The 26,211-nt window shown below is 45.8% G+C and overlaps 1 protein-coding gene across 10 annotated transcripts in view; it reads right to left on the bottom strand.

Moving 5' to 3' along the window:
* The window catches only part of ABLIM3 (actin binding LIM protein family member 3), a 111,112-nt gene that overhangs the window by 21,340 nt on the left and 63,561 nt on the right, over window positions 1-26,211 (bottom strand). For 7 of the 10 annotated variants that reach the window (XM_037801349.1, XM_037801351.1, XM_037801352.1 and 4 more), the window contains exons 7-11: window positions 25,431-25,524; window positions 19,342-19,429; window positions 7,138-7,196; window positions 4,841-4,912; window positions 588-743 (exon numbers count right to left, since the gene is read on the bottom strand). In XM_037801349.1, the coding sequence (XP_037657277.1) occupies window positions 588-743; window positions 4,841-4,912; window positions 7,138-7,196; window positions 19,342-19,429; window positions 25,431-25,524 (469 nt within the window). The remainder of the gene's footprint in view (window positions 1-587; window positions 744-4,840; window positions 4,913-7,137; window positions 7,197-19,341; window positions 19,430-25,430; window positions 25,525-26,211) is intronic. The other 3 variants (XM_037801354.1, XM_037801357.1, XM_037801359.1) reach the window with 1 other exon arrangement.

Below are 26,211 nucleotides of genomic sequence, written 5' to 3'. Positions count from 1 at the left end.
GGCCACCGTGCCTTCTCCAGAGATACCTTCTCTTGTCCAGCAACCATTTTGTTATTTCAAAAGCTGTCTGACTCTGAATCTTTAAGAAAATCTCTCTTACTTGGGGCACAGAGGCTGAAGGCCAGGTACAAAACTCAAAAAAGATGGCCAACCAGGGATTATAAACCTCAGTGCCCATAATGCCTGGCAAGCGATGCAAATGACAGTCACGGGCTAGGTATAAAAAATTTCTCCCCCATAATAAAAACAGCTCAAGTGATAAATGGTCACGGGTTCTCAGCGTCAATGTTGGGGGTCAACGGGGTGTGGCGTGGCTGGGGAGAGCTGGAGTTCCCATGTCTTGTCTGTAGGGGCTGCTGCTACCCATTGCCAGGTGGTGGAAATACTAGTTCAGTGTGGCCGGCTCTGAATATTCAAGGAAAGCCAGAAAACCAGGTCTTTGGATGAAATCTCTTGATTTTAAAGTGCTGACTGTACTTTCCAATTTAAAAGCATCTGGGGACCAACACTGTGGAGTCAAAATTATCTGTGGTGGCCTGGGACCTCCTCTCCTCCAACAACCCTGAGAGAGGGGCAGGACGCGATACCTCTCCATAGCCACATCTCTCCAGCATCTCGTCGGACGTGTATCGGGAGTGAGACTCGTAGGAAATGAGGTCGGGGCGTGGTACCTCGTAGATGGACTTAACCTTGGGGAGAGCTGCCAGGTCTTTATAATTAAGGATCTCATTATCCACTTTAGCCTGAGGAAGAGGGAGATGGAAAGGAAAGAAGAAGAGGTAAGAGGGAAAGGAAAGGAGGAAACAAAAACAAGATAGGGAAAGAACGAGCATCTCTAGTTCCCACTAAAACCAAAACATTAGGATCAAAGAATCACAGACTGTTAAAGTAAGAAAGATCTTATATGGCATCCAGTCCAACAGGGCTAATGTTTATTGAGCACATACTATGTGTTTGGCACTGTCCTTTACAGAAATTATCTCCTTTAACTGTCAACACCTCTGTGAGGTAAGTGACCATATTATTCCTATTTTCCAGATGAGGAAATGGAGGCTCAAAAAGTTCCTCAAGTTGCCCCACTTAGCTAGTATGTTTGAATGCATCTGAAATACAGAGCCTGGATGCTGAATTGCCTTCTAACCCCACACAGTGAGGACATCTCCATTCATAGCATCCTTGAAGAAGATGGAAAAGATAGTAAAGACAGAAATAATCATGATAGGAAAACACTAGCTAACATTTGGTGAGTGCTTATTTCGAGCTGGGCTCTGTGCTGAGTCCCTTGTACAGATGAATTCAGTTAATCCACATAACTCATAACTCCAATAATAGGTATGGATTACCCTTGTTTTTGAATAAGGAAACAGAGGCACAGAGAAATCAATTAACTTGTTCAAGGTCACAGCTAATTGGTAGCACCGGAATTCGGACCCAGGCAATCTAACTGAGAGCCTGCCCTCTCCACTGTCCTCTCCTGGCTTCCTATGATGGGGAGTTTGCTCTCTTACCCAGAGAACTTTACACTGAGCTGAAATGAGCCTCTAACTACTTCCTGACTTTGCCCAAGTTCAGCTCCCTAGAACAGCATGCATTAAGAGCTAGCTTTCTCTCACACATGAGAGTCCATGTCTCATGGATCTCGAAGACAAGCCCTTTCCATATCCATCTCCTCCAGGACCCTGTATCTGCTACGGTCAACCTGGATTTGTGCCTCACCTGTAACTATTGTGGCTCTCAGGTTCTGGAAGTGAGATAAATTAAGACAGAGACCACTAGATAGAGAATTCAAGGAGATTTTATTGTCCTCATAACATTCTCCCAATGCCTCAGAGCCCAGGTAAAGTCTCAGGGCTAAGACTGCCTTAAGGAGGGCAGCTTTCATAAATACCCTCTAAGCATCAATATTTTAACAACTTCCAAGGCCCTTCCACTATTGGATCTCCATCCCACCCCACTGCTCTTGGGCATGATGCTACTTACTCTCCATTGCCCCACATCCACCCTCCATCTTTCCCTGCCCCAAGACACCCATGGCCTGCATCATCAGGCTCTCTTGCTGTCTGGCTTTCAGTTGGGTTTGGCCAAGGGGAGGCACCAGCAGGGACGGAGGGTGGGCAGAGAGAGAGGCTGGTGTTATTTATTCACCCTGCTCCCTCCCTGCTGGCGGTGGGCCTGGAAGTGGCAGTTTCTCTCTAGCCACAGCTTCTGTCCAGTGGCTGCTTTTTCACAACTCCAGCTCATGCCAGCTCTGGTAGCACGGCTCCTTTCCCTTGTCCCTTTGGGCCTTGGGGGTGGCAATGGCTTCCTGCTACTGTCATTCTGGGGACTCACCATCTCTGTGCCAATGGTCCCTTCATGAAACCCTCCTTAGTCAAGTCCTCTGGAGTCTGCCCAAGGCTGCCTGGTACAGACACCCACGTAAATTTTAGTGTATGTGGGTAAAGGGAACAGTACCAGGAGGGTCCACTTGCTGAAGTAACACCTGCTTTTGTCCTGGAATGGTAGAACCTGAACTTGAGAGCTCTTGGCATCTTGCAAACCCCAGTCTCGACCCAAATTATTCATCTCGGCGTTTTACTCCAAACCTCAAAAATACTGAATTTATATTTCTTCCTATAGCCTTGTTTGAAAGGCTACATAAATGAGTCTGGAGGCTGAGTGATTGAACAGAGGTAACCCAACATGATTTACCCAGAAGGAAGGAAGAAATCACATGGGGCTGATCAAAGTCAAACCACCTTAAGATGATTCTAGCAATCAGTGGGGCAAGGAGCGAAGTGTGCAAGTTTTCTGACCCCCTCTGGGTTCTCTGATAATTCCATTTTAAGACCAAATCTCAGTTATCTGAAAACAAAACCATTTTGCTTTCTTTCTGCCTGTTATAGAATGTCACAGAGGCAAGTAGATGGATTTTTCACTAAGTCTGAAGACCATGTTTGGGATGGTCTGGCTTAAAACCTGGCTCACACAGCCAGTGTGGTCCTGACCTGGAGCAGCTGCAAGCAGGAGGCCAGAAGCGGGGAGAGCAGGGAGTGTGGAGGGGAGGCACGTGCCGATGCTAGCACATGGGGGACGAGTGGTGTCCATGGATACGTCCCCAGTTGGAGGGCACAGGGCAGGTGTTCCCAACTGCCGTTGTTCACCTCTAGTGGAGCCGCCCCACCAGGGGCAACTCCGGGTAGCTCTCTCTGGGACTTGGGGAGACATCAGCAGGGACTGACTTTATTTCAAGGAGGTTAACAAGGCTTGTCAGCAGCACAGGGGAGCCAGGCTAGTCACGAACAGGATTAGACCACAGCAACTCCCTGAGTTCTCATATCCTGGTGACCCTTTTCTGGAAACATGCTCATGTTTGTCATTAGCCTTCTCACAGGGGAGGCCACGAAACTAAACCTGGTAATCCTGCCGTGGTCGGCCCCATTCATGCTACCACGGGGACTATCGTCTCTCTTATTCTGGACAGGGATCTTCAATTAGTGCAGCCTGTGATCAAAGTAGCTAGTCTTTTGTGGCGGCTGTGTGGCAGTACTGACCCTTACTGAGGTTGTAGTTAACGATAACTCATGTCTTTTTCTGCTTTGAACAGAGGAAGAAAGGACAGGAAACAGTGCCATCAGTGGGCATTATGCAGGGATCGAAGCTGAAACAGGATGTGGATTTGGAGTATGGTAACGATCTAGCAGCGGTGGTCGGGGCCCACCCAGGCCTGGCTGGTTTGGGGTCTATATCTACAGCTTCTTATTAGGTGTGGGCTTCCTGCAATAGATCATTTCCCCTACATTTTTGGTCTTCTTGGCTCCTTCAACTACTGGAAGGCTGGAGTTCTCCAGAGTCAATCAAATTAAAGTTTGCTTACTGTCCATAGCCCTCCCCACCTTTTGGTTTTCCCTGGCTTTTCCTCCCCTAGTCTTCTTGAGCTTACTTCTGTGTATCCCTCAGGGCTGAGTTTAAATGTTACTTCACTGGGGATCCCCTCTCCTGACCGGTCCTGGGCTGTCAGGTTCCTCTGTTATAAAATCTCAGAACACCTTGTACCTTTTCTCCCTAGCACTTAGCATAACTGCACTTGATTATCTGTGTAATTCTGACGACAGGGATACAGTATGGGTGATTCAGAACCATTTCCACTTAGCTCAGAGTAGAGGTATGTATTTGTTGAATGGATGAATGAATGAATGAATGAACAAATTATATATTCCCAGGGACCTCTGAGGTCATCTAATTAAACTCTTGGCCATTCTGTCACATCCCTGGCAAATGATGAGTCTCTCCTTATTTGACTTCCTCTGGAAGTGGTGCTCATGACCCAGACTGCTGGTCTACTCCAACCCCGGACTATACACAGAACGAGAAAGTCCTTCTTTATGTTTGCAAATCCTTTACATTGTGCTTCCACATTCCTCCTTATTTCTGATTATCCTCCACACCTCTATCTCCACATTCACATTCCACCCAATACACACTTACCTCTCATCCCACAGTTTTATCTTGCCTGTCTCAGTTAAGTAACGGAAAAAGAGGCACCTCATACTGGCTTCAGAACTCCAGGGCTCTTGCTGCCATCATACTTTCTTTCTCGGGCTCCTACTGAACTCACAAATTATCCTAAAACTCTGGGTTTATCACACTGTGTGCTCCACAAGGTCAAATTCCTTGCCAGCCCTGGACCCCACTGTAGCCTCAGGACTCAGCACAGAGCCTGGCACATGGCAGCCAAACAAGAAATACTGGTTGGATGAAAACCTGACAGCTGTCTTTGGCTGGTTCCTCATTCTGAGACTCTCTGGCTCCTAGGCCTGGGATAAGAAAGGCCCCTTGGTGGCTGGAAAGTGATACATACGCAGATGACTCTGTTGGGGGACCCGATGCTGGATCCAGGGGGTGAGATGGAAGTCTCAGACGTCCGCCTGTGCTGTGGAGAGAGAGACGGAGAGAGAAGGCGTGAGAAATGGGACCTGGGGTTGGGTGGTGAGGAACAGACAGGAGTCCGGGGTGTGACTCTCTCTTCCAGAACACCAACACTACTGTTCAAGTACTCTCTGGCTATTTCTGTACTTTCCTTGTTTTCTGCCTTTTTAATTGATGCTTGAGTGAGAGTGAAATCCATGCACAGGACTTCAGACTGTTGGGCAGAATCTGGATTTGTTTTCTATATTTTGGCAGCTGGTCATTTAAATATGAAGTTACTTACCAAAGTTCTCATTTCGGGTTATCCAAGTCAATAATGTGTTTTCTTTCAATGAGTAAAATTTGTTAGTACTCATTCCTTAGCATTTGTTCATTCAACATGTAAAAGTAATTTAAACTTTTTGTAATTGCACAATATACTGACTCTTTATAGTGTATTCATTGCAAATTGACATCAACCTTAATGATAAACTTAAAAAATCTCTCTGGATAATGGCAATGATGGATTAATAGTTCCCTTAATAAAACAACATGATGTCAATCTCAGTGCATCTAAGACAGTGGCAGCATCATATGGTTAAAACATAAATGGATGGGGAGTCAAGGACTAGTGATCTTGGATTGCTAATCTGTAAAGTGATGGGGCTAAATTTCCTTCCAGATCTCTCTTCCTATAATTTAAAGGGTTCTCAGTGGGGTTGTATAACAGAGTTTCCTAAACTGTGGCTTGTGAACTTGCGGTGCTTCTGAGGAGATGATTTTAGGTGGTACTTTGATGACACTGAGTCATAGAGTAAGACAGTAAATTTAAAATTCGATCTCCACTCCTTTTGACTAGATGGAGGACAAAGTCTCAATTTAGTGCTAATCCACCTTCAACAACTTTCAACAGTAACAAATTTCCCCTTTAATGAGAGTTCTTGCAACACTATCTAGCTGGAATTTAAAGATTATTGAAGTTTCATTCAATTTATTTTATGGTTACCTTCTATGAAAAGCAAGAATACTGGTTTTCCACTTGGTGATATAAAGTTTTCTTTTAAAATAAGTTTTTTTAAGTAAAAGTAGTGAGTTGATTTAAAGAAAAATATTAAGTATATAACAACAGGTGGTACACAGATATGGGAAAAAGCTTCAGAATTCTAGAAGGATAACTGAAGTTGGAAAATCCTGCCAAAGAGAGGAAGGAAGATCAGGAAGAAAAAAAACAATTAGGTCATCTTATTCCTTAGATGGGAGACTTGAAAGAAAAAGGAAAAAAAAAATCAAGGCTCAAAACAATATTATTCATCAATAGACCAGACCTTTCATGAAACTTACATTAAGTGGGTGAAATGGAAAAGCAAAGGAAACAATGCTCCACTGGCTGGTCAGAAATTGTGCACGTGTGCTTTTAGCTGAGGAGACTAGCAGGTAAAGATCCCTTGGAGTATAAGGGCACCTTGGAGATCACAGGGGCTGCTCCACCCACCTTCAACACAGCCCAGGGATCCCCTCCAGAGCATCATGGACCCAGGAGCTGGGCCCTGCCCTGTGGTGTGGGAAGCTCCACCCGCTCACTTCGGTCCCTGGCTCAAGAACCCAGGTTTGTAGGGCTTCCTGGTACTTGTCAGAGCATGGAAATTCAGAGGGATGCAGGACCTCAGCTGGAAATTCAGAGGGACGCAGGGACCTCAGCTGTTCCAGGATGCAGCAGGGAGGTGGACTGTGTGTCTACCTGGCTGTTAGTGGGGGCAAACCACCTCTCTCTCTTTTAGGTAGGTTTTGGTTTTCTCACAGGCCAAGTGAAGACAAAATTCCTTGCTCCATCTACATCACAGAGTTAAAGGAATCAAATCAGACAGAGCTTCAAAGATGTTTTGTAAACTATCAATGACTGTGATAATATTTACTATTATTATCATTAATAAATAACCTCGGGCTGGGGAAAAGCCAGGACATGAACTCCTGACAAAAGCCACCAGCTTGGTAAGCAATGGCAAGGTGAGAGCCTCACCCCAGAAACACACAGAACACATTTGTACTGTGTTTTACAGTTTATGAAGTGCTTCTGCATCCCTTAAACCCCTCAAAAGCCCCAGGACCCCTTAAGGAAGTCCGAGGAGATAGGCATGGACTTGGGAGCGTGCACACTAAGGAACGCTGCCTTTGCTCCAAAGCACAGTGCCGCCCACCCCCAGCCCATGGTAAAAAGGAGTGCTGGTCTGGGGTTACCACTAGCCTGCTTACCTTTAACTTCTTCTCTGCCCGGGCTGCCTGCTTGCAGATGGGGTGCCAAACCTCAGAACCTAAGGGGCCAGGAAAACATCAAAGGCTCAGACACTTCCAAACCTACCAGCATTTCGTCTGCCCTCCCCCACCTCAACTTACCCAGCAGCACATGTGCTTTCCACATCGGCAGGATGACCCCTTGGGTTTTCCTCACCACTCTGCTGGGACCCTGACCTGCCCTCTGTCAGTTAGGAATCCCACACACTCCTTCTGCCTGTCCAAATCCTACCCATTCTTCAATGTCCAGATCTCACATTACATCTCTTCGCAAACTTTCTTACCTGCCAGCGGGGAGTGACTTCTCTCTCCTCTGTGATCCATAGCTCTCGGTAAGTCTCTCAACACATATGGTCTTAAATCACAGAGCTTGTGTATTTATCACTCCAACCAAATTAGGAGCTCCTTCCGGGCAGGGACTGAGCTTTCCTCATTGCATCCAGCATGGGACTTTGTACTTAGCGGAGGCTCTGTACATGTTTGTTGGGTGAATAGATGAGTGGTTGATTGGCAGTGAGTGACACAGCAGGTGGTCAATAGATATTTGTTGAATGAATGGATGGCAGTTGGGTGAAATAAAATGACAGACTGTGGTGAGCTCCAGCCTTCCTCTTCAAAAACTTATGACAGTCAACCAAAGTTATCACATTTAAGGGGATGAGGTGTCATGGTGTACATTCTGCTTGAGAGCATTGTCTTGACCTGCTAATTCCTTAGAGACTCTAGAATCTTCAAATTTAGTACATTGCTAATGCTCAGATTGCATTGTGGGTGGGGGTCCAGTTGGCCAGCCCTAGACCCGAGAGGCAAATTTGGAAAGGAATGAGCAACAGGTGGCTGCTCACATATTGAGAAGAAGCCCCAAATACTACACATTCCCCAAAGCAGGGACAGGTGTCCCAGATTAGGAGAAAAAATAGGAACATATTATCCCTCTGGTGCCATTCCTCTTGTAACCAGCCCTAAAAGGAAAGAAGCTAGCAAATGGCTAGATGCCTGAGCACCCAGATGGCATTTGTTTGTCTAACTCTGTTTGCAGGATATGCTTTGTATTATGGTTTGTTGCTTGGAACCCCTAGGACTGGAATACTGGCTCAGAGACACAGGAGATGGTGTCAGGAGGAACAAGTCCTAGACTCTCAGTGGAGAGAGGGTGGGCCTGGGCTCTTGCCCCTGCTCAGCCCCTAACTCACCCTCCCTCTGGTTCTCAGTTTCTTCATCAGAAGAGCAACGAGGTGGGATCTGGATGATTTGGAGATTATTCTTAATCTCTGGAATTCTTTGTCATTTGTGGACTAGGGACCCTCAATTCTTGATTGCTGAATTTCTTGCTTGTTCCTACTTACTGAAGACGTGCTTGATTCCTCCTGTAAAGTGCAGTGGCCCTCAGGGCCTGGTAGAGGGAATCTGGGTCTGTGACTCATCCAGCAATCACAGGGTATGTCCACTACCAAGTGGTAGGTCCAGATAGGAGCTTTCAGGAGTTATTACAGAGGGCATTTCCGGTTCCTCTCTGAGTTACCCCTCAATTGTCCAGGAGTTGTTTACCACTGTAGCTCTGGCAGGAAACACATGTTACAGGTCACTGTAGGAATGGTCAAGGCAGACACGAGGTCTCAGGAGGTCACGAGATTAAGGGAAGGAGGCTCAGGAGAGGTAAAGTGTCGGGCAAAAGTCCCCATGGGGGGAAATGATCTGTAAAGTCAGGGGGTCAGACCAAGCAGTCTCTCTTGATTTAGACAGAGTTGATGTATCAGCTCTGAAATAAAGTTGAAATAAAGGGCCATTGGCTTTGGCGCTCTGCATACAGGAAGCACATTTACATAAGAAGTGGTGGTGGTGAATCAAAAGAGAAAAAGAAACTATAATTAAAAATGAAAATCAGATTTGGGAGTTGGTAATATATTATCTAAATAAAACAGAGTAAAAAAGGAATGTGTAGGCAGTTAGCAATGAACTTACATAAATGGAGGTAAGGAAGGTAATTTGTTTGTGAGGACCCCTATGAAATTATGGTCTGCTGAGCTTATGCCATGGGTTGACAGCTTAAAAATCTGACATTAAAAAAAAAACACAGCATCCAGAGTGAAGAAGGTGATTATTCTCTGCTCTGGACTTTATCCCCAGAGTCTAAAACAATGCCTGGTGCATGTGTGTTTAATAAATAAAATGAATGAACGACTGGTTGGATCCCACCTCTGCACTTTATAAAAGATACAAGGTGAAATGTGCCCAGAGGAGAACAGTGACCAGGATGGGGAGGGAACTCAAAATTAGACCACAAGACAGGGAGAAGAGAACTTTTAACGGTATGGTGAAAATGTTTTTGAATATTTTAATAACTGTCTTGCAGGAAGAGGATAACTTGTTCTACATGTCTTGAAAAGCAGAACCAGGCCTAAGGAGTAGAAGTTTCATGGAAGGAAAATTTAATGTCTGAGGACTGAATGGCCTCGTTCATTGATAATGAGTTCCCTGTCCCTGGAAGCATTTAAGTTCACACTGGGTGCATATCGTAGAGGAGATGCATCATGTGGTGGCTACACCAGAGGACATTTACTACCCTTCACAATTCTTAGAGATTCTTTGTTTCCACTTTAACAGACTTCTTTGCATAGAAAAAATAACTATTTGCCCCAATTCAATGATTCGGACTAGAACTGGGTTCCACAAGGAGAGGGACCATGTCTGTCTTGCCTACAGATACATCTGCAGGCACTGGCAGAGTATCTGCTAAAGGGTAGCTTCTCAATAAATACTCATTGACTGAATGAATAAACAAAAGGAACATGATATTCTATCTTAAGCCAGTTGAATTCTCTAAACTGGGCTCAGAGATTTGGATAAATATTACAATCTAGATTCTGATTTGATAGCTTCTGGATTGAGTGTACATAATAATATTCTTTAGACTGGGGTTTGTCCAATGTGACCTATGGGCTACCTGTTTTGGAGCCTAATAAAATGCAGATTCCTGGGCCCCAGGTAGCGCCACTGAAGCAAATCCTCTGGAGGTGGGGCCCAGGATTTTGACTTCAAAAACTCCCTTGGTGATTTTTGACTATAAACTTGAGAACCACTGGGCTAAATGCCAGATAACTACAAATTTGTTCTCTTGGAATGTCATGGGATAAAGAAGCCAATTTTACAAGACAGAACTCTTTCAATGTCTTTAAGAATTCAACATTTTTTGCTTGTTAGCATCTTGGTTCCACAAGTCACACTCTCTTGTCCTCTGAGATTGTCACCTGCAATTCCAGGTTCTGCAGTGAAAACCGACTGTGAAGGCTATGGAAGTGAAAGATTAGCTATTGCTGTATCAGCTGACTGAGTGATAGAGATCTAAATCTCCAAAACTGTCCTTCAGCTGGGTATTAAGACTGTTTTTAATCCTTAGCAGAGTCAGCAGTCTTATCTCTCCGATTGGTTATAGCATACCCATACTTGTAACATTTTGGGCTTATTTAATATTTGGTTAATATTTATATTTGGGAACCCACCCACCTCTCAGCTGGACCTTGAAATTCAATTTGCTAAGGATTTTTTTTTTTTTTTTTTGCATTAGCGGAGATTTTATTTCCAAAGCCAGAGTTGGTGTCATCGTCTTCCAGAATGCCCAGCCATGGGTTGCAAACAGAGCCTTGAAGTGGCCTGCCCAAAGGTTTTGTTTGGTCAGCACAGTGGTTGGATGTGAATGCTTTTAGACACTGCAGGTCCCCAGTGACCCTCCCTGCTCTCTTGTTCATTTATTTAGGCGTTGGAGTTTTTGACCCTTGACCCTCACCAGGGTATTCTCTTACAGCAGATTTCTCCTGATTTTTCTTGCCCATGACAGGATGAGGTTTCTCTGAGTTCTGCTTTTATGCCAGCAGCATTACCTTTGTGACACAGACTTGTTAGGGCCTTGGAATTGTGCCCTTGAAATCCCCGCCCCTCACCCCCCCCATCCCCCCAGAGGTGGATCCCTTCTGCTCTTCATTTGTTACTGAGGATTCCAAACTCAGCAGGAGGGAGAAGAGTGAGCATGAGCATGTCTGCTGCATCTGCCATGTAATCACAAAAGTAATACCTTTATTATTATTATCCTGGGTATCAGTAAGTCTTTGCCACGGATCAGGTCCTCTTTATGCAGTATGTAATGTAACACGCTTCAGGGGTTCGAATCCTGGCTATCTCTTACTAGCTACATTATCTCCTGCAAGTCAGTTACCTCTCTGTGCCTGGCTCCTCCAGCTATAAAAAGGGGATGATAACAGCACCTGCTGCCTAAGTTTGTGGTGAGGACTGATGAGTTGATATACGTACAGCACTTAGAACAGTATCCAATTACAGTAGGCATGATATTACATGCTAGTCATCATCCTTGTCATTACTATGATCTCCCCTTCCCTCCCAAAATAAGTCTGTTTGCTAAGGGGAAAGGAGTAATGGAGAGGCTGGGGTGGGTGGGTGGTGCCCATTCCCCTTCTCCTGGGAGTGAGGGAGATGCAGCACAGGAAGGGCTGGCCGTGTAGGTGGGGTCACTGACCAGGGCCCGGCTTGGTGGACAGCGTGCCTCCCGGGAGGCTGGGCTTGTGCCCAGGGATGAGGGTGCCTTGGGAGAAGTGGAGAAGACCAGTTTGCCTGAAGCTGGCACGATGAACAGGGCTTGAAGCTTAATAAAGAGAGCGAGGGAGAAAAGTGCTTAGTTACCATGAAGCCAGCTACCATGGAGGGATCGGGCAGGATGAGGAAAGGGCAATGGCGATACTGAGGTGCCTGGATGTTCACTCGCACTGCCTAATTGCTGATAACAACAATTAGACAGTAATTAAAATTCATTAAGTGCTTAGTATGTGCCAGGCACTCAGCATTCTAATTATTCTTATTATCATTTGTGCTAGTTTGGATATATTATGTCCTGCCAAAAGCCATATACTTTGATGCAATCTTGTGGGGGCAGATGTATTAGTGTTGATTAGATTGGAATCCTTTGAGTGTTTCCATGGAGATTTGACTCAGTCAACTGTGGGTGGGAACATTGATTGGATAATTTCCATGGAGGTGTTACCCGCCCAATTAGATTGGTGTTAATTGGATCACTGGAGTTGTGTAAAGGAATTCACAGACAGAAGGACCTTGGAGCAACTGAGAGTGACATTTTGAAGAGCAGTTGCAGCTAAGAGAAGACAAAACACACCAAGAGCAACATTTTGGAGAATGCCATATTGAAGTGCCACCTGGGAGCAAGCAGATGCCACCACGTGCCTTCCGAGCTAACAGAGGTTTTCTGGGCACCAATGGCCATCCTTCAGTGAAGGTACCTGATTGTTGATGCCTTACCTTGGACACTTTATGGCCTTAAGGCTGTAATTTTGTAACGAAATAAACCCCCTTTAAAAAAGCCAATCCGTTTCTGGTGTTTTGCATAACGGCAGCATTGACAAACTGGAACATCATTGTTATCAGTAATATTTATAGAGTGGTACCTATGGCAGGCCTTATGCTACACACTTTATAATAATAATAATATTTAAAATAAAAAATAATGATAGCTAACATTTATCAAGCACATGTAGGGGACCCTATATGAAGTGCTATCAGCAATAATGATAATAGCTGTATCATTGAATGCATTCATTGAGGGTATTGCATTACGGGGAATGGCCATATCCACATTACTGAGTGTTTATCATGAGCACAGACTGGCAGCAGCAGGGCCAGGCTTTATGCTAAGCCTTTGCCATTCATGATTTCATTTAATCCTCATGACAGCCCAGGGGAACTGAGGTTTAGGAGGCTTGGATGTCTTGTCAATCACTGTCTCCCACCTTGGCCTGGGTGTGGTCATGTGACCCAAACTGGCTTCGTCTGAGTTTCCCAGGACTTCTCTGTGGACCCTAGCAGGGAATGCTGTCTTTCCGTACAGCTGCTGGCAGGGGCTGGCTGTGCCATCCTTCTCACCATGTGGAGACAGCCAGTCTGGGGCAGGAGAGCATGAGGCCGAACACAGAAAGTAGTAGGGAAAGAACTACCTGCTGACACCTGTGGGCCCCTCAGTCCACCTGTGTTGCTTCTAGACGTTTCTCAGTTCTCGGAGCCGATCAATCACCTCTTTTGCTTAATGTAGTTTGGGTTGGGTTTCTGACATCTAAAAAGTCCAGACTAATAAAACATCTCATTGAGCAAAATCCTGAGTATCTGACAAGTTCTTGACTTGCCTAGCCGGCAATTTTGTTTCCAACAAAATAGAGGAAGCAACCAGGGAAATTGCTACTCTGGACCTAATTTGGATGAACATGGGCAGATTGCATGGTAAAGGAGATGTGACATGTAGCTGGGGATAAAATGGCCACATTGTCTTGAATCTGAGGTGACCTAGGAGGAGTGAGCTGAAAATAGACTTTGGAAATACAAATTTTAGGCTGCTACAATATATTTTCTATATGTTTCAAGATATCTGATAACCTTAAAGATCTAACAAAATTACAGCTCATTAAAAAATTAAAATATACTCTATTTAAAATGAAATATGCTTAGTAGAATCAGACTTCAGGAAATAAAACTTCAGTACAATAACAGGATATGTTTGAAGAATCTAAAGTTATGTAGCAGGATTGGGGAAACGTAAGATTTAAGGTTTTTAAGCATAAACTCCTACAACCTAAGCTGTCAGTAGAGAGATCCAATTTAAAATAATAATGCTAAACTACTAAATTATAGCAGGCAATACTACTTTAGTGCCTTTTAAAGTGTGGTTTGATGAGCTGTGTAGATTATTATTGAGGGCTGCCATTCAGCAACTCCTAACAACGGGAAGCACCTCTCTTGAACATCTCTTAGCTCAGTGCTCCTCTCGTAAGGTACTTGTCAGTGGAAAATGAAGCCTTAGCTAAATATCAATGGCATCTCCAACTGTGCTAGAAACACAAGCCTCCTGTTATTAGGACATTTTTAGATCATCTGATTTAAAAAAAAAAAGTGAACTAAAAATTAGACTCAGTACACAAGAGAAGGATTGGTGTAATTAAAGCAACCTTTTAAGGCTCTGTTTTTGATTTGCATTAACACCTAACCAAGGCTCTCCACTTTATTTTGGGTCATGGACACCTCTGAAAATCTGATGAAAGCTATGGACCCTCTTCCTAGAGAAACAAACTTACCTGCAAAATTTGGCAAACAATTTCAGGGATTCATAGAATTCAGAAGGGCAACTACGAACTACAGGTTAAGAATTCTGGTGATAGATACAAGAAAACTGCCTAACAAGCCCTAGCAAGACAGCCTTGCTAGACTTGGCCAAGGGATGTAAGCTCGCTAAACTTTCTTTGTTGTTCTCTAAAATGGGGGCATTATTAATTTTCAGCTCACATGAATGTCATGAGGATAAAATGGGATATTGCATTTAAAACTCTTAGTACAGTGCTTGGCACATAATAAATGTTCAACAAATGCCAGCTGATGGCATCTTATTCTTACTCCTGGCAGGATCTACAATTTGTTATAATGCATTCCTCAGCAGAACAGTGTCCCAGAATTTCATAAATGATTCCCTGTCTGGAGGGTTTTAGTTAAATATATAAATGATAACAGAGACTGATTTAAACATGTTCTTTGCCTTAGGTCCTTGGAATAAGGGGTTGTTTGAGGTTGACAGAAAGGGAGAAAGAGAATACTTCCTCTCCCTTTTCCTGGGTTACAGGCACATTTAGAGTAAGAGCAAAATCTATCCCATGAGCCACATTTTGGGTTTAGAAAAACTCCCAGAGGTCCAGCAACTATAACCCTTGTGACTTCAGTCTAAGTTTTGTCTCAAGCTTGCAGAATTTTGACAACTTTTTGCTGCACAAAGTCAGTGACCTAATTTCCTTGTGAAGCACAAATGAAAGTTTGGGCAACAAACAGATTAGAAATCTGGCATCTTTACAAAACAGTTAAAAGATTGAATGCACACAGAATCTGAAACAAAGAAAGGAAAACTTGCTCTTGTCCCCTGGGGCCCCCAGCAGTTCTCATCCAGACAGATGTCAGACTTCTCCCAATTAGAACCCATCAGAGAGCCATCACACAGCAATTAAAACACAAACAAACTGACCAAAACAATCTCGGGAGGACCATTTGCCAGTACCACGCTGTGTCTAGCTACAGAGCTGATAAGACTGGGTTTCTAAGCTTTGCAGACTTCTTAGCACTCTCTTGTGTACATTGCTTCATGGGGTACTCAGCACTTTCATCTTCATTCCCTCTTTTAATATTCTAGAGAACCTTAGGTGTACACTCGTTCTATGTGTTCTAGCTATGTGAGCCTGCCTCAGTTTCTCCATCATAGAATGCTTTTTCCCACCATGAGCCTTTGTGTCTGGTGTTTTCTCTGCCTCCACAATCATCCCTCTCTTCTTTACCATCTCACCTCCAACTCATTTTCAAGATCTTGGCTTGAAATGTCCCTTCTCCAGGGATGCCTTCCTGGCTTCCCAGACTGGATCAGGGGCCTTGTAACCCACTCCCACTGTTCCTGAGCTTTCCCTTCACAGCACCCATCACAGCTTGTCATTGACTGTGTGCATGTCCTCACTCTCCTCCAGATCGGAGACTCCACCAGGGCAGCGAACCACGCCTGCCTCGTGCTTCTCTGAATGCCCAGCACATAACCGAATGCTTGGCCTACAGCACGACCTCAATTTGAATCAATGAATGAAAGGTAACATCATTATCCATATTTTACAGGGGAAGGAAGACACCCAGAGAAGGAAGTCACTTTTCAAGGTCACAGCCCATTAGAGAAAGAGCTGACTTTTAAACCCAGGAGTCTTGGCTCTTAGCCGGCTCTTTCCACTCCTGTGTTGCTGGGGAGGAGGGTTTTCTTGCCATTTCTGTGGATATCATTTAAAGTTTTGGTGCCTCTGCCCAGTGAGGGTGTCCAAGGCAAACCCAGGCCCAGCTCTCTATGACAGCAGAACCCCCCGTGGCTACCACCCCCAAGACACCCACAGCCCGAGTCAGCACAACGTGAGCATCAGATAGCCCGGTCCCTCATTCCAGCATCACCCAGCATCCCTCAAGGCAGGTCTTTGAATGCTCTGCAATTACTCCCACTCTCCCAGGAGCCAGGAGGGCAGGGATGGGGATAATTAATGGGGAAGGTGACAGGCCCTTCTTCATCACCAAGAATATCTCCCACCTCCTATAGGCTTTTCTGCCTTACGTTTGATGGTGATTTTTCTCGGATGATCACAAAGTCTGTTTGCTTTATTTTATTGCTCAACCCTTTTGGCATCTGGGTGAGGTTCTGGTCAGAAGCAGGCTTCTGACATGGGGATGTGAAACATGGGGGGTAAGCCCCACAAGGGCAGAGACCTTGTGTGACTTGCTCACTGTAACACATCCAGTTGCTAGAACAGCACGGGGTACACAGAGGCTCAACAGATACTCATTAAGTGGATGAACTGAGAGCTTATCATGGGTCAGAAACTTACTCTACCTATGTATTACAGAGGCTGTTATTAGCCTATTTTACAGATTAGGCACCAAGGTTAGGGAGTTAAGGGACTCACCCAAGGTCAGAAAATTAATAAGTGGTGGAACCAGGATTCAACCCCAGACAATCTGGGCCAAAGCACCAAATGGGGTCAGATTAGGATGGAAATTCAGACTGGAAGGTAAAGCTGTTGGTTATTCTAGTGATTCACAGGTAGGGATGTGAACGTGAGGGCAGTTTCAGAACTAGGAGATATTTTCACCAGGGAAGAGGGAAAGGAATTTTATGCAACAAATTTCCAACTAAGCCCAAGTCCAGAATCCCACAGTGGTCAGGGTTCTTGACGTCACTGTGTGGTTTGCTGAGACTCAGGTGGGCCTCCCAGCACGGAACACAGGGTCCCGCAGCGGGAACCTCTTGGGGACCTAGGCACCGAGGGATCAGTGCCCACGGGGAGGGGGTGGTCTAGTCCTGGCAGGGACTGGATACCAGGGGCTAGGGGGAAGAGAGGCCTGGAGTGGAAGAGAGAAGGCCTGGCCCTGCTCTGCCCCTGCACGTGCTGGTTCAAAAGCAAAAGTTCCTTCCTCTCTCCCTGGGCCTCTGTTTTCCCACTTGTACAATGAGGATTACTATTCTACAGTTTAGAGTGTCTTCTTGGAGCCTTCCATCTCTGCCATCTGTATGACTGTACATACAAATAAGGAGTCGCAGAGTCACAGCATCTTAGAAATGGTCACCTAATCCAACCCAACATAGGAATCCCTCCTACAGCATTCCTAGTAGATGGTACAAGTTTCTGTCGAATAGCTCTAGGTAAGTCATTCTCAACCAGGAAGATTTTGCCCCCAGGGGATATTTGGTGACATCTGGAGACATTTTATTGGGGGGGTGGTGGTGGTATGTGTTATTGGCATCTAGTGGGGAGAGGCCAGGGAGTCTACTAACATCCTACAATGCACACATCAATGCCCCTTTCCCGCCCCCCAACAAAGAATTATCTGGGTCAAAATACCAATAGTGCCAAGGTTGGGAAGCCCTCCTCTAGGCATAGGGGGCTCATACACCTCAATGGAGTGCATGGCTGTGGGCACTGGTGGTTTGGGCAAGTTTGATAGGAAGCCATAATCCCTGTAACTGCCCAGGAACCTGGAAAAAGAGCCCTCTCTCCTCTCCAGAAAGGCTATTTGAACATCTGGGGATGGCTAATCATAGCAATTCAGCCAACAAGATCTCCTGTAGAGTGAGTCTGTGGGGAGCCAGCCTCAGGGCTGAGGGGCTGCGGCAGGACCAACAGCTCCACTCCAAGCTGGGGGGACCAGGCACAAACCAAGGGCTCTGGGAATTGCAGGGGGCACATTAAATCATGGGTGACATTGGGGAATCAGGGGGGTTTGTGAAGGTGGGTGGTGACTGCACTGGGCCTAGAACGGTAGGATTTCCAAAGGAGTGTTCCCAGAAGCATGCAAGCGAAGAGCAACAATCAGGCAAGGAAGGTTGTGAATTCATCTGAGGGGCTGAACCTCAGGGGATGAATCCTTGCCACAAGACCCTGCCTGGCCCAGCTCCTTCCCGCCTCCTGGACTGTCTCTCACCTCTGTCGCACCCCACCCTGGCCACACATGCCACTTCCTCGCCCACCTCAGAGCCTCCGCAGCTTCCGTTCCCTCAGCCTGGCACATTCCATTCCTTCTCTCTTTGCCCAGTTAATGCCCACTCATCTTTTGGATCCCAGCTCAGGGAGCCTTCCTGATTTTTCCTGCCCCACTCCACCCCCATTATGTGCGCTCACAGCTCCATACTTCTCAAAACTTATGGTTGCAACTTGACACTTATTTGCATGATTATTTAACATCTGTCTCCCACACTGGACAGCAGGCCAGTGTGGGCAGGGTGGCGGGTGGAGCTCACCATGAGTCGCTGGCCCAGAGCCTGCACATGGCAGTGCTTAAGAGATAGTTGCTGAACAGATGAATAAATGATTGAAAGTTGACTTTGGTGGCTTAAGCCTTGGACACTTTCGAGGCTAGAAAGGAAGTTTGAGACCTCAGTGGGAGGATCTTCAATGAGAGGCTGACATGTTTGGATTCAAGGTGGGGAACAGGGAGGGCCCTGAAGACCTCTCAGTGGGGCAGGGCCAAGAGCACCATGATGCCCTGGAATGATGGGCTGGGCAGAGCCTGGAGACTAATTAGGCTTGCCCTGTTGCAACAATCCTGGGGAAAGAGGACTGAACCCCTGTAGTGGAAGGAAGGTAGCCCTGGTTTGCTTCTTGGAACTCTTGGTATCTTTCCAATCCTATTTATGCATCCTGAGCGTCCCTGGAAAGACCTGTGCAGAAGCCTGGCACGATGTCCTGAGAGGTGGGGAGCAGGGGTGGGAGAGGAGGTGGGGTAGAGGCATCCCTCTGAGGTTCTCTGACCCCTTGGCCTTGTGCAGCTCAACCTCCCACCCCAGGCAAAGCCAAGGGAGTCTTCCCACAGCACTGCCAGGGAAGCAAGCCAGCCCAGCAGCTGGTGGGTGGTGCCCAGGGATGGGAGACAGATCACAAGTCACTTTGTATTAGCCACACCAGCAACTTTCCCAAGCCACCCAGAGAGGAGCGAATTAATTGCAATTTTGAGGACAAGCCAAAAGCAAAAGAAAACACTGAAATAGAAGGAGGTTGTATCTCCTTTCCAGTTATGGGCAGATGGGTCAGATTTGTTTACCTGTGAGGTACATCTCCTCTCCTTCGGTGAACATCTGGTGGCAGCGCACACATCTGGCACAGGTTGGGTGGTAGTGCTTCCCTCCTGCCTGTGGAAATAAAAGGATGAAGCAGGAGGTCAGAGCTAGGGCTGCTGCCCAGTGGAGCAGGCTGGATTTGAACATTTCCTTGGCATGTCAGTGTTGCTGGCATCTCCATGTTTCTAAGGTTGGGTGAGAGGCTACCCAGAGGAGTCAGAACCGTCTAGAAGTTCACAGCCCACCAGGAAGCTTGGTGATTCCACACGGTGGGACCCTGATAGCACTTCAGGGGATTTCCTTGGACACCTACCCTTCTACCCTGACAGGGGCTCCAAATCCCGCGAGGGGCTGGGGAATGATGGAGCAGAGGCCTGCTATGAACCCCAAGGAGTTAGAGTGGGAGGTGCCCTTCAGAGGCTTTCAGTCCCACCTCCTCATTTTCAGATAAGTAAACAGTCTTGGCCTTAGGATATCCTAGCATTTTCCCAGTATGGGACACATACTGCTAGTGACAAGAGATGATTTTAAGTGGCACATGGAGATGACATTAAATAACATTGGATGAATGAAAAAATTATCCCCTTTCAACCTTCTTTCAATTCTTCCGATTTTAGAGGAGCAAGTACCAGGGTGGTGCTAGCGTGTCTTTAACATCTATCCCAAACTTACTAATCAACCTTTTTAAGAACGAAAACAGACATGAAGTCTGGAGCTTTGACAGTACATAGACTCTAGCCAGAATGATTATTTGTTTGTTTGTTTATTTATTTAGAGAAGCTGTGGGTTTACAGAATAATGATGCACAAAATACTGGATTCCCATATTAACACCTCGCATTGGTGTGGTATATTTGTTTACAATTGATGAAAACACATTTTTATAATTGTACTATTAACAATAGTCCATGATTTAACTTAGGGTTCACTGTTTGTGTTGTACAGTTCCATGGATTTATTGATAAATTTTTATTCTCTTGCCATATATACAATCTAATATTTCCCCTTTTAACCACACTCAGATATATATTTCAGTGTTGTTAATTATGTTCACAATATTGTGCTACCATCACCATGAATAATATTTATTTTTTGGTCACCTGCAAATGATACCAGTTTTCCCATTGTGCCATGGTAAGTTTTCTCATACTTAAATATGCCAATTTAATGATAAATTACTTGGTAAGAATGAGTATGCAAGGTTCACAGACAGGGCAAAAATTGTGAGAGTGGCACGTGAAGGCCAGATTTTTAAGACTCAGTGGTCAAGTAACCAGTCAGAGGCAAAGCCAGGAGGGGCTGGGGGGCTGCTGGTCGCCGGGCCAGTGCCTGGCTGTTGCACTTGGAGCCTCATGCTCTGGCCCCACCTCACCCCATCTGGCTTTGGTGAGTTCCCTTCCCTATTCCCACTTTCCTTCTCCACCATTATTTAAATTAAACGTGGAAATGATTTCCCACTGTAAATTCTTTTACAGGGGTGGGGTGAGGGAGCAGCCTCAGAGAAGGCTGTGCCTTAAGGTCACACTGGGAACCGACAGCAGTGTGGGGCTAGACCTCTGAGGGCAGCCACCAGGCCCAGCCCTCAAATCCACGCTGACAATTCTTTGTTTTGGTACGTTCTGACTCTAAAATCCCAGCCAGGAGGACTTGATGCACAAGGGCCCTTTCTGGCAGCTCCTGAATTTTCACATGGAAGGGGTCTGGTGCAGCCAAAGAGTTGGAAGGTGGGGCTGTGGGGTTTGTTTTGGAGGTGTATTTTACATGTCACACAGTATTTTTTTTCCTTTGGGGGGACTGCCTGGGGAAATTGATGGAAATTGGGGTGTTGTTAAAGAACATCTAAGCCATTGCTTGGTTTGATGCTAATGTGTCCCATCTAATTCAAAAATTATAATTGCATAACAGCATGGGCTTGCCCATTCTGGAGATACTCAATCTATTCTAAAAAATCAGTAGATTTTTACAAAAGGAAAAAAAAAAACCATCTCCAATATTCCTTTTACTCAGTCTTGGCTATTTTTGTGGCTCCCACCAATGAGAAAATGTCCTTGTCATCATCAGAGCAAACTATGTTCAAACTTGGGAAGAAACCTGCTATTTTCCCAAGCTGGGATATCGTGGGACTGATTCTCTTGTACCATGACAAGGATAATCGGTTTAATTAGTAGCCTCTTCCTACTTTGTGTCTTTTTATCATTTCAATTATAGACCTGTTTCCCAGGGTGGCAACAGCGCCTTGGCAAAACTGAAGCTTCTTCCTAAATGTCACACCCCACTACCCCACCCCAGACAAAAGAGGCTTTGTGCCCATCTCAGCATCCCTGGCCGTGAATGGTGCTGAAAGCTACTTGAGGGAAGGGAGGCTGTAAGAGCAGCCTGAACCCAGCCTAAGGGAAAACCAAGGCAGCAAGAGAAGATGAAACATTTCATCTGTGAATGAATCAAAGTCAAGGACCTAGTGAAGAAAATGGCAAGAGCCGGTACCCAAAAAATGGGACCATATTGGAGAAGACTGAGAACAGCAAATCAGATGCAGAAATGCAGCAAAAAGGAAACCAGGTTTGTGGTTCTCCTTGGTGAGGACACACCCAGGGAAAGATGAGTGCGACTGACACTCAGCATATGAGCCCTGTCCCTGAGGAGGGAATGGGAAGAGGTGGGATGAGGGGAAAGGGGAAATGGAGATTAGTTAAGTGCTTACTGTGGATCAGGCAATGTGTTGGGCCCTGTAATAGGCAACCGTTGTTTTTGCTTGGCCATCATCCTTTCCCCCTTCTTTCAAAAACAGCACCACGCTTTCCCGTGGTGGAACTACCCCTCCGCACATCAGTCTGTTTGGTTAAGTTAAGCAGGGCTGACCCCACCAAGAAGAATATTCCAATTCTAAGGTCACATCTGTCGGTTCAGGGACAGGCTTGGGCATGTTCAGTGAGTTCAGTCCCCAGATGTTTGCTGAGCTTTCAGGAAAGAGAAGTTCTCTTTCCATCGGGGATGCTGGTTGACAGGGTGCAGCCTGGGGTGATGGGTGTCCAAAATCTCATCACGAAAGAGAGCCTTTCTGAGAATGAAACCAACACAGAAGAAATAGACCCGAGATGGCCAGGAATCCCAGATGATTCTGTTTGAGCACTGGATCCAGTTATGCTTGAAGCCAGAACTACTCCTGGACTTTTTATTATGGAACTGATAAATTTCCTTTTTGATTTGAGCCATTTTGAGTGTAGTTTCTGCATGTGCAGCCAAGAAAATCCTAACACATCCATTAGGAGTTAAATTAGTATTCTCCACTGATAGAACAAGACTCTAAGATTTAGAAAAGTTAAGTAACTTGCTTAAGGTTTCATGGCTAGAAGTGGTACAATTTGAATCTGAGTCTGTTTCACTCCAGCCCATGTTTTCTCATGAAATCACATGATCTGTGGACATCATTGTGGGACACAGGAAAGAGCTACTGTGTGTGACCTTGGAAACACCACACGCCTTGGGGCTCACTTTTCTCATTTGTGAAATGAGGAAGTTGAACTGGTTGGTCGCTAAAAGTCTCTTCCAGCTCTAAGGAAAAAAAAAATCAATAAGTCCAAGATGCTAATGGAGCCTCATACAAATGGAATCAATCAAAACCCAGTCACAACAGCTGCCCAAGAGGAACAGGCTACCACAAATCTAAGCAACAGTAACATGTGGGGAAAAGGCAGCCGCCACTGAAATAATTTCAAAGCAGTTTGGAACTGCTGGAGCTAATTCCCATCTGCAGTCTTGTGTGCAAATGAAGGTTTTTCCTTCTCAAAAGAAAAGTCTGCTTTTATGTTCTCCCAACCTGTCACCCTTGATCCCACTACAATCTGGATGCCTTTCCCCCTCAATCCTGTGAAGACCTAACAAACTGTTCTCTTGAAGATGACCTGTCCTCATACCCAACAGCTTTTTCTCAGTTTGCATAGTCCTTAACAGCTCTGCAGAATTTCACCTACTCCCATTGACCTTACCGTCCTTTCAAAAACTCTGTCCTCTCACTGACCCTCCCTGGCTCTCCTCTTCTGTCCCTGACTGCCTCTCTTCTTCCTCTGATCACTCCTCAATTCCTATCAGCAACCTGTAAGCAGTCACTCTCCAAGGCTGGCTTCAGCCCCTCTTCACCTTGGAATTCCTGACAGCTCCCATGGTCCTGAATTCAACTGATTCCTTGTGTTTGTGAAATTAGCCCCTCCCGACTGGAGCTTTGTTCTGAGCTCTGATCCACATTGCTGACTGTCTTCTTTGAAACCTTCCTGGGATTTCAATCCCAACCTGTCCCAGAGGGGACTCGTCATGTTCCTGCCATCTCCAATTCTGGGGACAGCAACACGAGCCTCCTATCACCCAGTCTTGACACTTGGATGCTACTTTTGGCCTCCTTTCCTTCAATCTCCACATCTACAAGTTGCCCACAGTTGCAAAGCTGCAGGAATTCTACTTCCCTAATGTTGGAGACAAGGGTGACGTAACCTCTTGGGTTCCTCCTGCCTGGGTCCTCACTGGCCTCCTCCTTCCAGTTTCTTTCCTTCAAATTTAGTCTGTGTACCTCGTCCCAGTCTATTCCCTAAGGCGCAGCTCTCCTTAGTCCCTCCACAACTCCCCATTCCCAGTGAATTAACAATCCCCTCCCTGATATTCTAGGCCTTAGAAACCTGGGCCCAGCAACCTTTCCTGAGCTCCTGTTTTCTGCCGCATCCTCCACCTGCTACTCCTTACTGCTCCCTGGATATACTTAAAAATTATTGACTCTGTGCACTTGTTTATCCTTTTTCTCTCTGACTCCCTACAGTCAGTTCTCTACACAGCAGCCAGAGTAATCTTTTTAAAACACACACATAATCTAACCATGATACTCTTGGGATTAAAACTCTCTGATGGCTTTCCATTGTACTTAGTGCAAAACCCAAACCTCCTAAACACAATCTACATGGTCCTCAAAGCCCTATATGATATGCCCTATATGATATACTCTATCTTCCTCTTCTCCCCCCTCCTCCCCTCCCAGTTTGTATAATCCAGCCACATCAGCCTTTTTCTCTGTTCCCTGAAGTGTTCCAGCTCATTCTTGCCCCAGCTCTTCACATAGCAGCCTCCTCCTCCTCCTCAGTGCTCAGCCCCAACACCATCTCCTCAGGGAGTCCTTTCCTGACTGCTACTCTCTCTCCTGTTGAGCCCAGTTATGACTACAGAATCCTTCTCAACACAGCTTTCCAGGTAACCACTACCAACTGGCCAGACTGGCAGAATCAGTGACTGTGCTTGCAATAGCTGACCCAGTCTGCCATCCTCCAGCCACTGTCAGATGAGAAAACTAAGGCCTAGAGAGGCAGAGGCGTTCACCCAAAACCTGAGTGTGTGTTAGTGCTCGAGCCAATATTAGAACCCAATTGTTCCTACTCTTAGGCTACTATTTTTCCTTTACATTAAACTGTTTCATGTTTCCCATTCCGCAAGTTGGGTGGTCCTAAAGTATAGGAAGATGGCTTCCTAGGCCCACAGGTGTGAGAAAGCAGGCTGGGAAGGCCAGGGACAGGGGGCCCAGGCAGGGTCTCAGCAAGGGTGCTGCAGGTTGTTGTTCACTGGCAGGGTGAGCTGTGCATCCGCAGGCTGAGGCGAGCTGTTGCCATGGTGACGGACCAGCCAAGGAAGGACTTAGGGAGCAAGCTGCTAGACAAGCTGGCTCCTAAATCAGCACATTACAAAACGCTTAAAAAATAAAAACAGCTTCCATTCTCTGGCAAGGCTGGGAAGAAAATCATAACTGTCACCCCTCTAGAAATCTGAGTCCGAATCCAGAGAAGCAATTGATTTTCCCAGCACAGCATTTTTGAACTGGGAATAATTTTGTCACCTTCTCATTTTTGGGGGTGCTTGGAGAGGCAAGGTTACTTGCTCAAGGTCATGCAGCAAGCCAAGCTGGGGTGGAGGAAGCAGGGGGAGATGGAGGTTATGGAAGAAGGGGTACAGGGTGACTTCTTCCTCCTTCCCCATCGACAACCTCTTACAGAGTTGCAGGCCATCCTGCTGAAACATCTTTGTAGTTATTTGTACCTACTCACCTCCAAGACCCTGCCGCTGATGTATCGGTCACAAGTCTCGCATTTAATGCCAAACTGGGAGTGGTAGTCGGATTCGCAGTACGGAACGCCGTCCCTGCACGAGACAACGCACACAGGAAGAGGAAGTTAGGGGGAAATTGGTGAGGGTGTCATGTGGTGGTTCCAGAACCTACAGCCAGAGGTGACTGGGCCAAGATTAGAAGCACTTGGGGAGCGTGTTAAAAATGCAAACTCCACAGACATACCTCAGAACTACAAAATTGGAGAATCCCTGGGAGTGGGGCCCAGGAATCTTCATCTTAGCAAGCTTCCCACGCATGCACGGTCTAGAGTGCTGGCCTCAGATATCCCTTCTCCACTGTCCTCCTTCCTTTTCCCAAGTGCTCAGACCCGCTCTCTTCCCTTTACCCCATACAGCTCTTTTTAACTTTCTAAGTTTTATTTTACTTAGAAGAGGTAATACCTGCACATGGCACAACATTTCAAAGCCATAAAGGGGAAAAGACTCCACCCTTCTTCTAATCCCTGCCTTTCAGGAGCTAATTAATTTTTTGCACATCCATACGAGCTCATCCTTTGATCAAAATTTTTGTCTGCATCAAAAGAGCCATCTGATTGAGCTCCCTGATCAGCAGAAAATAGGAAGTCTCTCCTGACCACCTCTCCCATGTACAGTTTTTACCCAGAGCTTATAACTTATCACACACTGACAGGATTGTTGTTAATAATTATTCTCACACTATCTCTACTATTAATAGCCACTAATATTTCTGGCTTGCTG

Source organism: Choloepus didactylus, chromosome 13 (assembly GCF_015220235.1).
Source record: "Choloepus didactylus isolate mChoDid1 chromosome 13, mChoDid1.pri, whole genome shotgun sequence".
In the NCBI taxonomy this organism is placed as follows: domain Eukaryota; kingdom Metazoa; phylum Chordata; class Mammalia; order Pilosa; family Megalonychidae; genus Choloepus; species Choloepus didactylus.
The sequence above is the reverse complement of the archived record's forward strand: the minus strand, read 5'-3'. Positions and strand labels throughout refer to the sequence as shown.